Genomic DNA, 18,776 nt, shown 5'->3' with positions numbered 1-18,776 from the left:
AGAACTACTGTAGTTATTATTCAACAGATTGGTAAAAATTATCAGTTTACATAACGATATTAAGCGATAACCAGCATTTACCGTCACTAATAAATGGATGAAACACGGAGATATCCACAAATACATATTTGGCTATATACTGTAGCAATTATATCAATTTCGAAATGTCCCGTTTCTCGTGATGGTATAAAGTATTTATAATGTATGACCCATGCATAATATATGAGCGGAACAACCTGAACTTAATACAAAACACGTTCCCAATTTCCAAACTTTCTGCTACTAGTTTTGTTGCAATGTTTCAATACTTTTGACAACTATAGGTGGTTTTGATTATACAGTTACAAACTTGGTAGTAGCAATAACACGTGAGTTTATCTATAATATATAACATAACCTAGAGCGTTCCAGATAAAAAAAGTTAGTCTTTATCAACAAAATAATAAAATGTGGCATTTATGTTGTGATAATAGTAGTACACCATTTCGACAACTTTCAAAAAGGTGAACCCATCAAAATGCTATCATCTACTAGAGAGAAAGCTTGTAATAGTAGCCTTAATGTTTGCCAAATCCTCGAGATATAAAAAAAAGTATGCAGGCATAACGTGAGCATGTTCAATGTCATCCTACGTCAATGTGTGAATCACAATTCACTTTGAACAAAATGAAAAATTCATAATCTGTTAGCGAAATGTATGAATAAACCAAGATCACATCATTGAATTAAATCAAACACAGAATAATTGAACACTTACGGACTACCATCCAGTAATATATAGTCCATAACTTTATACGAGTCATTGACAAGCTGTTTCGTTTAGTTAAGCGTTACATTAGCTCGTCTGAGCGAGTGAATCAATCGAAAATAAGAGTAAATACTACATAGGTCGGCTCTGAAGCATCAGCAGCCAGCCAGCTAACTCAGGAATTGCTATATACTAGGGTCGATAACCTAACTATATACGGTGCCAAAATCTTCAAATATATCAATATAATTATTTGACATGAATTAAACAGAGAGCGATATAGGGAACGTCATATTTTGCAGTGAATAAAAAAGGGAACTCGGGAAATGTATAAAAAGTGCATCTTATGTAGAGCGGGAAAAGAGAAGGCGTTTGATACAAGATAGATTGCCTTCGGGGGAAATGTATAATATTTGGAATGAAAAATATGGTTTATGGGTTAAGTGGGTCATTAATGTAAATGGATACGACCAACAAATTATAGATTTGTTTTGTTTATATTTTCTAGTTTGTATCGTATTTTGTTCTGTGAGTCTTCACTGATCTAATCAATCCAGTAGGTAATGTAAGCTTTGACATGCATCTGATTTGTGTCTTCAAATCACCAGGGAATAGAGATTGTTGTACGTGATGAGATGACCACAAAATGACCATCACATCATAGACGACTGGTTGCTTGCTTGCTTGGATGATAACCCAATACGTGTTACACATACAAACTGGGGGTGTTCATGATGCATGAAATCCAAAAGAAAATGGACAAGATTGGATGGTTGTTTCTAGGTTTAATGATTATTTTTGTAAAATTTGTCAGCATTGCCTAGAATTAAATAATTCATCGCGGCATGTCAGGGAATCTTGTTAAAATTAAACTTAAAAATAAATGGAGTGATTTATTTTGGTATTTGACGAATTGACGATGTTCTAGTTTGAACCTTAGTATAAGCAATGTGGCGCAATTGTGAAAAAAAAATGCGAATGATAAGATTTTCTCACTAATCCAGGTTTGGAAATGCTATCATCGTTTAAACAGTGAGATTTTCTGTCAATTTGTACAAAAAAATAAATGTTTAAATTCACGAATTAGTAAGTTTCTGTGTATATTTATTTGAAATTCTTTACCATGTCCGGGAGCATTGTGATGATATGTAAATGGGTGTAAAATTGGCGATGACAGTTGCATGGGATTGGGTTTGAGTCGGTGGTATTGTTCCTTGGCGCAACGCAACGAGTTCATGTTTATTCAATGTTGCAACTAATGTAAGCTTACCTGCACACGGGACTCCACGAGATCCAACCTCATCGCTAAGGCTTCTCGTGTAAAGACATCGGGATAATGACTCTCATTAAAAGCACGCTCTAACTCCTCCAACTGCCAACCATTAAAGTTTGTACGACTACGTCGGCGCTTGTTGCCATTTGGATCTTTCGGGTCGATTTCTGTAATTTTAGAAAAAAATGAAGATTTGGTTATTTCCACACGTGAGAGATACATTGGGTTGGCTTTTATACAATACCAAATAGAAATTAACTTTGTGCTTTATGACACTCTTTACTTTTGTTTTGTTTATCTAGTTTTTCTTATTTTCTTTGCTTGTTTTTACTATTTTCATACTCCGGGTTTCTTGATATTTTGTTATCTGTATTTGTAGTTTTGAATTTTTACTTATCGAAATGTTATTTTGCTATTAGGGCTTATGACATATTAATTTACTTTAAAGCATGCCCACGGCTTACTTTTTTGAAGAAAAATAATCTTCCATTTAATCTTCTATCCAACACATTTCAAAGTTCTATACCCACAAGGTTTGAAATTGTGAGAGTTGTGACACACTTTTCAACATTCAATCAGAAGTATAATATCATTTCATTCTCTATCAACAAATATCATCTATTGACAATATTTGAATAATTTAATTAGCGAGAAAATGCAAACAACTGCTAATAAGACGAATAATAAACGCGTTGATTTGTTGCAGTCAAGCGTATACATGATGGAGTATCTAATGCAAAGGTTGTGAGCCCTAGGGCCCTTGTATCTCCATGATCATTGTTGTGATTACTTTATTAAATCAGGACGAGATCCCAACTTGGGACCTAGCGAACTACAGCTACTTTTTAGCTATCTCGGACATGGCTCGTACCAAGGGAGACGGAAGCTAATTTTCCAGGTGATTAAATCGCCAGGTGTCTGTATTTCAATTTACCTGTGTTATCTGGAGAATTGAGTTGACTTCTTAGAGAGAATGAAATCAAGCCAAGTGCATGGTAGACGATGTTTAAATATAGAAACAATATAGTGTATGAATGTCAAATTTACATACAGTAAATATCAAACATTAATTAAGTTGGGAACTTTAGAGCCTGATAATTGTCACTTTTGATTGCATTAAGACAATCACCTTGGATGCCAATCAGTGCGTAACAAATTAGGGTTCAATCATAAAAAAGTGTTAAAGAAAGGAGGAAAGAAAGAAAGAAACATTAAAACATAGCAAAATATTTGATTACACATGTATTAAGAAAGAAAGAAAGAAAGAAAGAACGAATGAACGAAAGAAAGAAAGAAAGAAAGAAAGAAAGAAAGAAAGAACGAAAGAAAGATAGAAAGAAAGAAAGAAAGAAAGAAAAAAGAAAGAAAGAAAGAAAGAACACACTGTTACGCTGCATCATGTACTTGTAATAAGATTCAAATGATGCGATCTCCAAAAATGGATAAGCTTAATTCTGTTCAAGGTATTTTATAAAATCGCAGTAACAAAAAAAACCCTATTATCGATGCATTATTCCGACTCTATAATAATTTGCCCCATATGGCTTAAAATGCTTCACAATATGAATTCATATAAATTCATCATATATGTGCTGCTTAATCGCACCTAAGATAAATACATAATTGATTTTGTAAGGTGGGATTTATTCGCTCTAACCTGATTAAGATATTAAGCTAAATAAAGTATAAGAGTGTCTTAGGTGTGAGAATAAGCCTCACAATATTATGCTTCAAGGAATCGAAAAATGACGAACCATTTTTTTGTTACTAAGTATATCATATACCGTATACCGATTTTGCGTATTATCACTGCGGAGTGTGCATATTTGCCTGTGTTGTATCAAATTATATTAATGCTATCTACCGTAGATAGCATGACAGAATGCCAGTGAATAATGTATAGAACTCATCCCGTGAATACCAATTTTGAATTGTTGGTATATATACCATACTACAATATTGATGTAATGACAATGATAAGCGAGGATTTGATTTAATTTCTTATTAATCAGATATTAGTCTAAGGTTAATTTAATTTATGAAATATGTCACAATAGGGAATTTCATTGAAACCTTCATTTATATTTTACAATTTAAATAATGTACATACTAGTGGTACGTAGGTAAAATCCAAATTGATTCAATTTATCATGTAGCGTTCTTATTAGGTTTTAGTAATATATATATTTTAATAAAAAAATCCCTGACATGAGAAAGATAAAATGTAATTTTAGATATTCACAGGAGTCCGCTAGGGAATTCCCCCGACTCGCGCGCGCCATAATTGATCTTGGATCATTACATATACTCACTCGCTCGACACAAAGACAATTTACATACATATTGACGGCGCACTATTTTTCAAAATATCCTTGCAATATTCAAAAATGAATTTGATATAATTATGGTTTACCTTAGCGTAAGACGTAACTGTAATTAAGATAATCAATCAATCAATTGCGGGAGATGAGTGGGAAATGACCCGTAGCAAACGGCACACTGCAGATGAGATCTACGCACCGTCCCTTGTGAATTCCAGCTATCGGGTCATATTTCCTTAACTCTTCAAAAATCCTCCATGATTCAGATTTCAAAATGGCTTTTTGTGTTTACATGGTTTACAAGTTATGCACTATGAGAAATTGACATATTTGTTTTGTTCGCTTAGAGTACAATTAGTTGTAAAAATTATGGCAAAACTATGGAATGTGAATAGGCAAATGCTATTTAGATGACGAATAGAAATACATTTCAACTTGTACACGTGTCGCATAAGATGACAATTTAACACGCAAATACCGATTTATTTATTTTTAATTAACAGCATAATCTCACTTCTTAAGTGAGATGTTATTGTGATGAAATTTCTATAGGCCTACTGGTTTAAAACAAAATTCAATATTCGCTTTTTGAACGCCAATATGATAATTAGGCATATTCGATAATTAAAAATCAAAGTTTACTCTAACTCTAAGAACTAACACTTCAGTAAATTATAACGGGTTTCCAACATTTGTTAAGCAAATAAATGCCAATTGCATTAACTTCACAAATGTTTAATAATACATGGACAAGGCCTGTAATATTTTGTTTTCAAACAATCAAAAACAAAAAACATGTAACAAACAATTTTGCAAACATATATAGCAGCTAATTCACAAGAAGTTTCTTTTCGTCTTTTTCTTCTTCCCTTTTCAATTGTTAGTTCTTCTTTTGCCATCTTCTTTGCACGTCTGGGTGATGCATGTATAATAGAATGAGAAAAAAGAATCTGAAACTCCATAGGGAAATAGTGCAAGAATATCACCACCATCGCTAATTCTTTTAAGTTGCAAATCTACCTGGAGCAAAACTGCTCGCCGGCGGAGGTTTGGGTAATTATTAGGAGAGACATATATTTTTGGTATTGACCACGAGAAGCGCGCGCCTGTAGGCACTTACATCTAGTGATTTTCCCGCATTCGTTGTTTGCCTGACTCCCATCTATGGGAATTACTCCATACTGGTTTATACCACCACAAGTTCCATTTTTGTTTTTCATTAGTACAAAGCACGTGTAACTGTAATTCAGATTGAATCCTCTTGTAAAGAACTTTCTTATGAATCTCATCAAATTGAGTTCATGTCTATTTGGGGAAGCCAAATCCCCTGATTTCCCTTCAATTTGCACAAGTAGATCTATAATTTAGAAAATTGAAATTTGTGCTCAGCACCTGATAGTAAATTGCGAGAAAATTGTGTTTATTTATCGCTACTACTTTCCCTTGGTGGTTGAAACAACAAATTAATTATGTTCAATATCAATAAGACATATCAGACGTGGCAAGACTAAATCTAATATTGGCATTGTTAAGTCCATAGTAAAGAAGTAATTACATCTGTACACTCATCAAGTCACTGCCTTCGGGTTTCTTATCAAGGGTTCACTGTAGGCCTTGTCGCTGGAAGGTGCTTGCTAGAGAGCTATCCCGATATTTTCAAATCAGATAAATCTATCTTTCTTTTCGAAATCAAATTACTTTTGAAGTTACTTTCTATAAATTAAATTAGACGTCTGGTTGATGTTATCGCAATGTTTACATGCATCTCAAACGTGCAGAGTAAACAGCCTTTACATAAGGATAGATTATTGGAAATAAAACATATCCGCATTGTGTAATTCGAGAAAGAGTATTACACATAGCGGCAGGTACGATGAGATACTACTCAATCTCAGCTATTTTTGCATCCATAAAAATAGTTTGGGCCAATAATACATACCGTGCGTTGATACGAGTATTTATTATATCGCCCAACACTATAAAAGCAAAAATATAATTATACAATAATACCAAAGCATCTCAATTAGTTCTGGAATTCATGTGAAAGATAACATGGTGAGTGTAGACAAAAGGTTTCACTTTTTGGAATTATGATGACTTTCAATTAATTAAAGTGTGAAACTCTTGACAAAACACAAACTTACTGCAAAGAAACAGAATCAAACACACATATACCCTTCGGTTTTGACAATTATTGTAATTTTATTACAACTTTTATTCCATGCACTCAGTAAGTCGACGCCAGATAATAAACGATTTCACGTAAATGTGGTAAAATTGTTATACAATATATTTGCTGACAATCATCCTGAATTGAATTCCAATGTGAGCATCTACCAAGCAATTTTCAAGTGTGCTATCGTATAACGTTGATTTCACAGTCTCAGAAATATAAACATGATATCAAAAAGCTTCCAGGCATGTATCATTCAAAATATATTTATTACCGATTGCAGCGATGTGATTTCATTAGTGTAACGGATTATCGGAAAGCTCACCCGGTATAAAAATGATATTCTTCAATTTGCTTTCTTCTTGATTTGAAAATAAATCGACTAGGACGTATCGAAATGCAGCTTTTCGAGCCACGACTCGGCATCGCTAGCTCCTTCAGGCACTATTTTCTATTACAACCTTAATAATCATCGTATCTTGGCGTTAAGTCAAGTCTGGACAGCGTCATTTTGTGAGAATTATCTGCAGATATGGACGAGCTTCTTTGCTCCTAGGCTACGATTATACAATATCACACACTCACAAGTTTAAACATATCACAATAAGTATGTTTTTGCAGAATAAAATCTTTTGATGGTGCGCTAGGAAAAAAATGCGAGGGTGAACAAATAGCGACGATTTTGATTTGAAACTTTCTCCCTATGAATTACACGAGGAGTTGTAATGCTGCTTGCCTCTGAGTTAAATACTGATGAAGTATATATTTTTACACGACGATTTGAAGAAGGAAACTAATAATAAAAATTGATTTTTGCAGGTTTTTATAACAAGAAATTAACGCTCATTGAAAAATATGAGATGGTATTATCGGCATGACTTCTTTATTATGCATACCGCGAGCCACCAAAATGGAAAGGACATCTCAGCATACATGTTTTAAAAGATGCTGAATTTTAATATATTGTATTAAATAAAATTGAAATTAGACAAAAGATGAAAAACAATCCTTAAGAAATTCACCAGTGCAGAGATTTGTGTTACAACACATGTTTTTTAAACTTTGTGCATTTTATGCGACCACCGGTAAAGAATAAATTAATTATAGAACTATACGTGTACACACAATATAGAATTAACTTGTAATTCATTCTGCTAATTGGTTATTACTTCTTTTTTCCTCTAAGAAAGCGTATTTATTTCATCCCGCATTAAAGAAAAGCCTCTAAGGTATATAAGAACAAGGCTGATAGTAAAAGAAAGGTCCTACAGTCACGCTCTATAATAGTTGTAAGTGAGAATGCGATCAGTGACCAGGGGTCTATTTCACTAAACTAAAGTTACGAAGCTTCGTAAGTAAAAGTTACGAACTGTTCGTAAATTAAAATCAAACGTAGCTACGAATCGTTGTAAAATCCATTTCACTAAACCCTTCTTACCCACGAAGAGTTGCGAGTCAAGTTACGAAGAGTGTTTAGCGTTTCAATCTACAAATGAGACTATTTTTGGCACACGATTGACACGACCTTTGACACGCGAGTGAAGGTGAAGACAGTGAAAATGGCAGCGTAGAGCAGTTTCTCGGGCCAAAAACATACAATTCCGGCCGAATACAACACCCGGACTGAAAAGGAAGAAGGTAAGAATGCTACTGAAGGGATCTAGGTCCCATTACAGGATTTAATCGTCAGAATTTGAGCAAAATAAAGTCAAAGACGTTAAAAAAATCATGACGGTATCGGGTACAGGCATCATGCATGGTGATCAATGATGGTATCATTATGATGTATACACAGCTAACTACACTGCAAAATTCCTGGCGACAGAGTGACTATATCGCACTGGAACTCTGAAGTCACTACCGCCGTCACTCCCGAATAACCTACCCTATGGTGGCCGACAGAGTCACTACAGGAGAGTGACTACATCGGAAACAAGGCAGTAGGGTACTATGCAGCAGTGTCATCACGTAGTGACTACAACTGCTAGCCTCCGATGTGTTACCTGCTCGATGCCGCATCGGCGACTCATGATGTCCACAACCGACTAGATTCCGACAGTGGTCCTCATCTTGTAGTCACATCAAAGTGACTTCCGTAGCCAGTGCCACATGCGTCGCCTGCTCGGTGCCCAGTCGGCGAACTTCAAGGTGACTACGCTGCCAAAAGGTCGTTGACCGAACCCTGTTATGAGTTCGAACACTCTGGGGACGCGCGATATCTAACAAATACGCTGCTGATGATGACAAATACGGCGTATCATGCTTGTTTACTGCTTGTATACGCTCATGAATGGAAGGAGTTGGTTTTATAATTAATTGATTGATGCATGCTGTACAGTGGGTCTGTGGTTCTACTGCCGTCTTTGTTTTTGTTTTGTTTTTATCGTGCTTTTGCATTCTTTATCATTTATAGTGACTGTGAGACTTCCGATTCATTTTGTTTTATTTATTTATTGTTCTCTTTTATAATATTTTAATTCTTTTCGTGCCTGCTTAATAACCTCATCAACTGTGTGTTTTATTTGCAGTTCTTGTTCTTGGTTTATTTGTTTGTTTGTTTCACTTCAAACATTTTTATTTTGTTTATTTCTTTGCTTGTTTTCCCACAAAACTTATATCATTGCTTTGTTTACTTCAGTGGTTAGATGACATGTTTTGCTATCAAATTATGCCTATTTTTTCATATTTTGCATGATAACGTTATATAGGCCTATTGAAACTTTTTTATATTTAAGACTTAATTGTGTTTTTAAAGTTTTAAAAGAGATATTAATTTTCAGCGAAGTTCGCAAAGTATGCCTATTATAGGCCTAGCATTTTCAATTTATACATTTTGATTTGCCAAAACTTTACTTATTTTGAAGCAAGAATTTTTCTGTTATATTTAAAATTGATTTATAGGCCTAGCATGCATTTTGTTTTACTTCTTGTCACTTTCCTGAAAGGTCTACTGCAAATTTATACTTTTACTGCCGTAAGGCTAATGAAAGTTGACCCCCAGTTTCCCGTTACATAGTTTTTCATGACTGGGTAGGTGACTGTTTCATTATTCATTATTCATTATTTTCAAACTTTCATTATCGGTGCAAAGTTAATTACGGAATGCTATGTTTTGAGGCCCAAATAAAATAATAAAGTATAGTAATGACCATGCTTCACTCAAATATTTTACCAACTTAGTCTTCAAAACAAGTTTTAATTAAGCACATCTTCTTTGGAATCTTCAAATTAACCTATAGGTTGTGCAACATATGAAAGCACCAGAAGTCCATGATAGTCTTTGGAGAACCACTTTTCCATATAAATACACTGTGTCTGTGTGTTCTATTGCACACTACTTTTTACAAACCAAACTTAACTAGCACATCTTTGGAAGCAATATTTATACGGAAATTAGTTTGTCTACTTGCACAAACTGTTTTTGATCATTTAGGTTGCACAATAAAATATTGTAGCTGTTCTGTCAAAACTTTAATACTTGACACAGGTCCTAAAGCAGATCTTTGAAAGTAAACTTTTATACATGGAAATTGTATTGTTTTCCAATTTAGGTTGCACAACAAATGAAAGTTCGAACGCTCACAAGGATGTTGCTGGTAAAAATCATCACAGGGTACACGTGTTAATAATAAAACAACCATGCAAGAAATTGACAAATAAATCATTTTATTTATAAGTTTATTTTATTAAATACATATATTTGTAAGAAAAGCAGAATAAATTTGACTTCAAACTTTATTTATTTTATTTATTTTGATGTTGTCTATATATATCGCGCTACATAGTGCACGGTAGAAATGCTTTCATATTTGTTCATACGCTGGTTCCATAAACTTGGCTGCCTCTCTTTGTGTTCGGTCTATCCATTTAGTGGTAGGAGAAACTTAGATGCAGGGAATTTTTAGTCTCCAGTAAATGCGTCCTACGATATTGCCATTTTACCACGTAGTTTAACCCAGCGCCACAAAGACTATTCGGGCCGGTCAGGGTCGGCGTAAAAGTGCTTAAAATACGTTAATCGGACGTGAAAGATGACATTAAAACTATCCTTTTTTCTTAAAACTTGAAAAATGTGAAATAATGAAATAATGGAAAATAATGAAATATTTGATCGGCATTTTTTTCTGACCGGAGTCGGGTAACGGGAAACTGGGAGTCAACTTTCATTAGCCTAAGTATATGCAAAACTTGGGCTTGTGCTATTTTCTTTTTCCGTTTTTCAAAATGGTGTTTTTATAGACCTATATTAGTTTGATTTGTTTTTCATGTTGATTTTTTTACGTTATCAAAGTAGGCCTATGCCTATAAATCGGTGTCACATCAATATAGGCCTGTTGCAATGTTTGTTTGAAATTGTCTTATTTTTTATCACGCAAATATTAATGCTTGTTATGAATTATTATTGTTATAATTATTTATTTATTTTACACATTTAATATTTTAATTCATCAATAGGCCTACATGCTTCTTATAATATTCCTACTTTTAACTTCTTTATTTGCATTTTTTTTTTGAAAAAGTTGTTTTCTCTCGAATTGTTTCTTTGTTTCTTCCATTTTTCATTTATTGGTTTCTTCCTGTTTATTTATTTCTTAACTTTTTATTTATTTAGTTATTCAAATAACCACCAATTAACAAAAATGTATTTTATTCATCATATTAGTTTATTGAATTATACTTTGTTTACTGATCATGTTTATTTCTTTTACTAACACATTTATTTTATTCATCTAATATTTCCCTTATTTTTAAAGTCCAGTTTGCAATTTCCCCTCCCTAATCCCCTAATAAAAAAAGCAAGAAATTAAGAATATTATTTGAATAAATCAAGAGAATATAAAAAATATGGCAATAAAAGCAAAACCGGCAACCCAAAACGCCGGTACTGAGCACCCAGGCCCATTCGCGTAGTCACACCGGTGTGACTCATCTGCGAAAGAATCACCGCCAAGTCACTCTGTAGAAACCTAGGAGGCTGGCTACCCGGCTATTTCGGACCGGGCGATATGGAAAACCGAGGTGTAGTTTCCGATGGAGTGACATTCTGGTGACATCGGCGTCACACAGATGAGAATCTTGCAGTGTACCAGTACTACTGGGCCAGTAATGATCCGCTTTATCGCTCGCCCAGTACTTGTATTGTACCAGTAGTACTGGGCTAGAAGAAGTCAGCGCTTGCACTGGGCAAGACAACGTCGGCTAGTACTAGGCAACTACTTGCGTGCCACGCATCGGGCTCGCGTGCCAAATGCTAGCCTATAGCTATTGGCAGCCTAAATAAAATAATAGTTTCTCGATCATGAGAGTATGAATGTACTGCGTGCACTGCGTAATGTGGCAAGTTTAGTGGAATGACACAATAGCGCGATTGATTGTGCACACACAGGAAATGCAGCGCTACCCAAAGCGAGTGGCAGGGCGTTGTACGCCGACGCAATTGTCATTGCGTGCCTCTCATGGTCGAGAAAATATTATTTTAGCTATAGCCAAATTTGACTAGCCCAGTAATTATTTCACCAAATCTGGCCAAGCCCAAGTACTTGTGGGTGACGTGCTCATACTAGCGAAACAGTTCCCAATCAATTTATGTTTTGACACATGCCTTGTGTGTAGCCGAAATGCAATTTATTTGGATCAGCTTGGCCTATTATTTTAACTGTTTCGATCAGTGTTCTTTTTCAGTGAAAAAGCTCAGTCAAGTGCAGGCATAGTCCATAGACCTTCATGTGTTTGAAGGCCTATGCCTGGTGCAAGGCAATTTTAGATCTAGGCCATAGGCCTATTTGTAAATAAAAATCCATATTAGGCTAGGCCATATGTTAAAATATGCAAAATTCTTGCTTGCTGCACTTGCAATCTAGACCAAATTATCAAATTAGCCCCCGCAGTTAATTAGGTTCCCAACACTAAGTTTTAGTAAAAAGTTGTGTTTTAATTGAAAATGATGTCTTTTTAATGAAAAGTAGCCCTTTTCTAAAACTTAAGTCTTCATAAAAAAGTTTTTCAAAAAACGATGTGGGGTTTTAGACTGATGGGGCGCGCATCATTTTTTTAAATGAAAAGTAGCCTTTTTCTAAAATTTGTCTTTACAAAAAGGAACCTTTTTTTCTAAATGCCATCTTTTAATTCGTTTTTGTTTAGGGAGGTTTCGGACTGACAGGGTTTCGGACTTTTGGGGTTCCGCTGAAAAGGAAGTCTCGTTTTTATAAAAAGTAGCCTTTTTCTTAAAAGCCATCTTTCTTAATAAGTACTTTTTTGTCTTAAAATAAAGTCGCCTTTTTCTAAAATGATGTCTTTATAAAAACTCGCCTTTAAAAAAGTCGCCTTTTTTCTGAAATGATGTCTTTAAAAAGTTGCCTTTTTTCTGAAATGACGGCTTTTTAAAAAGTCGCCTTTTCCTGAAATGAAGTCTTTAAAAAGTCGCATTTTTCTAAAATCGCCTTTTTCTGAAATGACTTTAAAAAAAAAAGTCACCTTTTTCCTGAAATTACCTCTTTTTAAAAAGTTTCTTTTTTCTGAAATTGACGGCTTTTTATAAAAGTCACCTTTTTCCTGAAATGTCCTCTTTTTTTTAAAAAGTTTCTTTTTTCTGAAATGACAGCTTTTTAAAAAAAGTCGCCTTTTCCCTGAATAACGTCTTTTTAAAAAGTTTTTTTTCTGACATGTTTTTAAAGTCGCTTTTCCCTAAAATAACGCCTTTAAAAGTCACATTTTTCTGAAATGGCATCTTTATAAAGTCACCTTTCTAAAATGTCTTTAAAAAAGTTGCTTTTTTTTTCCTGAAATGACGCCTTTAAAAGAGTCACATTTTTCTGAAATGACATCTTTTAAAAAGGTTTTTTCTGAAATGATGTCTTCAAAAAGTCGCCTGTTTTTTTGCTTTAAAAAGTCGCATTGTTTTAAATGGGCGTCTTTTTTTTTTTTTTTCTGAAATGACATATTTTTTAAAAGTTGCCTTTTCCCTAAAATGTCTTTTTAAGAAAGTTGCCTTTTTCTGAAATGATGTCTTTTTAAAAAGGTCCCTTTTTATGAATTGTCTTTTTAAAACAGCTGCCTTTTTCTGAAATGTCTTTTAAAAAGTCGCCTTTTTCTGAAATGGCATCTTTTAAAATAAAAAGTAACCTTTTTCTCAAATGACATCTTTTTAAAAAGGCACCTATTTTCTGAATGCACTACGCATAATACGTAGAGTGCGTGCCTGTGCTTTTTTACTTAATTAATCCGGGATTCAATATAGGTTTGTGTTGTAAATGAACACGTGAATAAGAGTGTCATTCCCTTGTCAACACTGTGGCCTATGAGGAACTGAAATATATGCAAAATATTCGTAAAACATTTAAGATCAAGGGCCGAAATGGCCCTCAGAAATTCTGGCTTATTTTGAGGCCTGGTTATTAATATTATTATCAGCAGCATCATAATTATTTTGATCTATCATCTCTTTTATCAAACAGGTGCATCCCTGCAGTGCAGTCAACTCTTGTGTTATTGCTAGTGGTCAATTGCTGACATTGGCCATACCAATTGTTCTACAAGATATTCTTCTTCAGTAACAAGTAAGTGAATCAGGCCAAAGCAGGTCTAAATAGTCTAATGCCAAATGTGGTATTTTTTCCAATCCATGTCTAGAAATGAAAAACTGGCACATTGGTTTTGCTGCAAAAATTAAATTGGGCTTGGTTTTGCATACAGCAACACCATTTTATTTTCACTCTGCCTGTTTGTCGTGTAAATGTGTGATTATTTCTCCAGTAGTTTTTCACTCCGCTGTTTGTGTAATGTGTAAACGTTTTCTCCAGAAGTGTTTTTAATTCAATTTTTGCAGGTTTTTTTTCCTAAATGCGCAAAATAAGCCATCCAAAGAGAAATATGCATGCAGCGCCAGGGTTCGACTTACTTTGAAAAATTTGCGTAGCAATTTTGAGTGAAAACCTTATTTAGGCGATGTTCTTATAATATTAGCATATGTTTACATTGTAAAAAATTTCTATACAAGCTGAAATGTGTGTAGCAGGTTGTCCAAAATGGGGAGCATTTTGCTCCACACACGTTAAGGGATCTAGAATGAGCGTTTATGGCGTTTCGACAGTATTTTTTGTGGGACATGAGAGCACATCAGACCTATCGAATTGCATTCTGAATACGAAGAATGTCTTTCTAATATCAAATAATTTTCATTTTATGAAATTCACGATATAATACAAATTTTATGACAAATTATTAAAATTTGATATTTTTCACATTTTGGAGATATAACAGTCCTCAAAGTAAATTTTATAAATTTAATGATATAGTCTTAAAGTGTATGTAGCTGGGATATTGACCTTTCATATTGAAGATATGGATTTTTCCAAAAACACCTAATTTTTTTTGGTGTTTTGGGAAAAAAATCCATATCTTCAATACTGAAAGGTCAAAATTTTCAATTGATCGTCAGCTTTTCATCCCACCTACATACACTTTAGGTAGAAATCATCAGATTTATAAAGTTTACTTCGAGTACTGTTAAATATCAAAAATATCAATTTTTAATGATTTAATTGCCATAAAATGTGTATTGCATTGCGAATTTCAAAAAATTAAAATTATTTGATATCAGAAGGCCATTCTTCGTATTCAGAATGCAATTCGATATGTCTGATGTGCTCTAATGTCCCACAATAAATACTGTCCAAACGTTCATACCCCAGCCCTTAAATCGAACCCTGCAGCGCTAAGGGAAACAAACATGTTTTTCATTTTGGCCTTGCATTGAAAAATGTTATGGTACCGTACTCAAAATAAAGAGATGATTGAAGCAAAAACAAGATGCTTTGGTTTTGGACATGTGAAATATTTACACGTAATATTTGATGATGATGATGAATGATGATGATGATGATAATCCAGACAAATCTCTCTCAATCTCTTTATTCAGACTTACTCTGGTCTACAATGGCACTCCAATGGAGAAATGGAGTGATGAAGATGGTCTGAAAGTAGAAGTGAATTGAGGAACCACAGTAATTTATATAACACCAACAAGCAGACAGGTGATATATTATTGTTTTTTGTTTGCGCCTGGTCCCATCAGAACCCAAGCGGTAACGGTTCATCCAGTTCATTCATGCTCAGGCTCATTCACATTTCATGATGAATCGATGGTGACAGATGAACCAAAAATGAACTGAAGTGAACTGAGATGAATTGAGTCGAACCATTATGAACTGAAAATAAACTGCGATAAACTAAAATGAACTGCATTGAACCAAAATGAACTGGATCAGCTGAATATAGATGAATCGAACATAAATGGATGGCGTAAAAATAAATGAGAGTGGGAATAACCTGGATGAACCATGATGAACTGAGATGAACCTTAAATGATCCAGGATGAACCGAAAATGAACGGACGATCCAAAATGAACTGTGATAAACCGGGATATTCTTCTTGGTTCGTCTTAGTTTAGAAATGGGGTCAATCTTTTCAGGAAGGGGGGATTTCACCTACCTCTAGCCCCCCGGTAGGAGCGGTCACGGAATGCCACTGCATCTAGTTCATTTTGATTCATCCCAGTTCATTTTGGTTCATCCCGTCAGTTCATAATGAACTGTAATTAACCGGGATGAACAGAAATGAACCGGGATGAAGTGAGTTAAGTGGGTTATTGACTTGATGTTGAGCTATTTCTATCTAATCAAGAAAGCAACTTGCGGATCAAGCCACCATATCTCAATGTTGAGTCACTTTTTGTTTTGTTTTTGGATTTAATGTTTCAAACACCTCCTGTTTTACACAATCAATTCTATTCTTAAAACATTGTTTTGTTTTTTATTGTTCATTTCAGGTTCACCTTGTCTACTTTAACATTTAAATGATCATCTTTGAAGTCACCAGTATCATCCTGGACTCCTGGTAGTGCTGATACATGTATCTTGCAAATATTTAACAACAATTATGAACTTATATAAAACAATGGCACTGACCGTCTGTTAGTAGGAGCAATATGTCGATGTCAACTATTTCACCTACTGACCACTGTGCACTCTGGTCTGAACTTCAAAACTGGCACATTGGTTGATCACATAATTTTACATGTAACTCCAAATTTGTTGGGTTGTCAAAAACAATGAGGTTATTGGACCAGATAACTTTCACTGCATCTATGCATCCAGTTAATTATGTTGGAATTTGTTGACAACACACAACAGAAACCAATGTATGTTATTTTGTGTGATCTATCATTTTTAGGTCGTGTGCATATTGCATTAATCGTGCTGGATGGTTAGTACTAAGCTTAATTTGTTAAAAGGATTTTGCAAAACAAGTTAGAGCGGTTCTCGACTTCTTGCACCATAGCTGGATCATGGAGCTTATTGTTTGGAATGAAAAAGGGATGTATATTATGGTGCACTGGGGCCTTAAGAGCTAGTCTCCTTATTATGTACGGATCTGTGATACAAAAACAAATAGAATTTTCTCTAAAAGATTATGTTGGTACATATTATTCACAACTCACATGTACAATATAAGCGTGCACAGGGCTCTCATTCAGCTTTAAAAAATTCTTGAAATGTCAGCCTCTCTGGAGCCTTATTTACAAATGATAAACTTTGGAGGTGCATAAATTGTGTGCTATCATATCCCAACCTGCATTTTGCTTTTTTTTAAAGTACCAAAATGGTTACATCAATAAAACAAAGAATACAAATTGGGACCTTGATGGCACAAAACAGCAAATCCAATGTTTTGATGAAAAGCACCCTCGTGCAAACTTCAAAGCATCATAACGGGCTGCACCATTGAGATCCCAAGTCCGAACAAGTTTGAAATTAAAGACCTCCATTGTAAGTTCCATTTCCAGCAAAAAGTTTTTTGGATTTTGATGGTGCACATAGTTAACAGAAGTCAAAGGTGATATAATTGAAAAAGGTGATATATATTGAATGTAAAATAAAAGCAATATTTAATACCAAATATGGTTGTACTAAAAAAAATAATGAGTTTCTCAATAAAAGCAAGTTTTAGCATATGATATTTTGTTTATTTTTTGTGTTGTCTTGAATGTCAAAAGCATGTACTATTTTGGGATAAAACTTGTTAAGGGATAAAATTATGATATGATAAGGGGGCTATCATTTTCGGAAGGGGGGTCTCAAATTTCCAGAAATCAGTGCCATTAAAATTGTGACCCCCTATTTCGGCAATAAAAATGTTATCCCCCCCCCCCACCACCGATTATACCTTACACCCTAAACAGGCTAAAATTGTATTGAAATTAGTCTTTTTGAATAAAATAAACACACTATCTGTGGTCATCGTGAGACTCCCTACATTTTGGTCAACCAAAATTGTATGACTCCCTATTTTTCTTTCCAAAATTTATGACCCGCGTATATTTGGGACCCCTCCCTTCTGAAGAAAATGATAGCCCCTAAAGCAACAAGAGAATGAATGTTGATACTCTTCGTGACATCAGGAATAAGAGGAATAGTTTATAGGGCCTGACTGTAGTGAAACCATCATACGTTGTAATTGAGAGAAGGAAACTTTTTAATGATTGGACGAAAGTTTAGATGTTTGCGAATAGTCAAGAGAGGGTGTTTGAATGTCTTCTTTTCTCAAGCGGTATTGGACACGCGTCATGCGCCTGTCAATGAGCCTAGACCCCATTTTTGAGTTTACACCCAATGACCGCTTTTTTTCCCAAATCTGCCACCAGTACCCAATGACCCCCTTTTTTCATCAGCTTTACACCAGTACACCAAATCTGCAATTTTTTAAAACATTTTGTAGCCATTTAGCTGCAAAATTGCTTTGAAAATTTACTTTTTCACGGTCCATGACACCTAATTTTTAGCGTTTCACATCTGAATTACCCCCCCCCCACTGAATGACCCCCCTTTTCCGACAAAAATCGCCACCGATACACATCTAGTTTTGTACTCCGGTAGGCACAGGTAGGCTACGTCACTTTCATATTCGCGTGAGCTCTCATGGTCGACCCCAGATTAAACCACGCTACTTTATTTAAAGGGGCATTTCGTGATCCACAGCCTCATCCCCCCACTTTTCTCAAAAAAAGTTGAGATTTTTATATCACTGGAAACCTCTGGCTACATAATGTTTATGTAAAAAATATTTCTTGCAGATTAATTCGTTTTGCAAAGATATCGTGAAATTTGAATTTCGTTCTGGTGCACCAGAACGAAATTACAACGCATTGTCTTTGGAGCAGTGTAATACACATAATCATGCATATTTGCAAACGCAAAATCGGA

At 34.6% G+C, this 18,776-nt stretch overlaps 1 protein-coding gene and 1 long non-coding RNA gene across 2 annotated transcripts in view; one reads left to right on the top strand and one right to left on the bottom strand.

The window, feature by feature from the left end:
• The window catches only part of LOC140156752 (uncharacterized), a 40,100-nt gene that overhangs the window by 10,729 nt on the left and 10,595 nt on the right, over positions 1 to 18,776 (bottom strand). The window contains 1 exon segment of the mRNA XM_072179713.1: positions 2,019 to 2,188. Coding sequence (XP_072035814.1) covers positions 2,019 to 2,188 — 170 coding nt within the window.
• Positions 7,828 to 17,530, top strand: LOC140156760 (uncharacterized). The gene is made up of 4 exons (XR_011859588.1): positions 7,828 to 8,153; positions 13,970 to 14,071; positions 15,433 to 15,547; positions 16,343 to 17,530. It is a non-coding gene; the product is annotated as an uncharacterized lncRNA (long non-coding RNA).

Source organism: Amphiura filiformis, chromosome 1 (genome assembly GCF_039555335.1).
Source record: "Amphiura filiformis chromosome 1, Afil_fr2py, whole genome shotgun sequence".
NCBI lineage: Eukaryota > Metazoa > Echinodermata > Ophiuroidea > Amphilepidida > Amphiuridae > Amphiura > Amphiura filiformis.
Note: the sequence above shows the minus strand (reverse complement) of the source record. Positions and strands in the feature narration are given on the sequence as shown.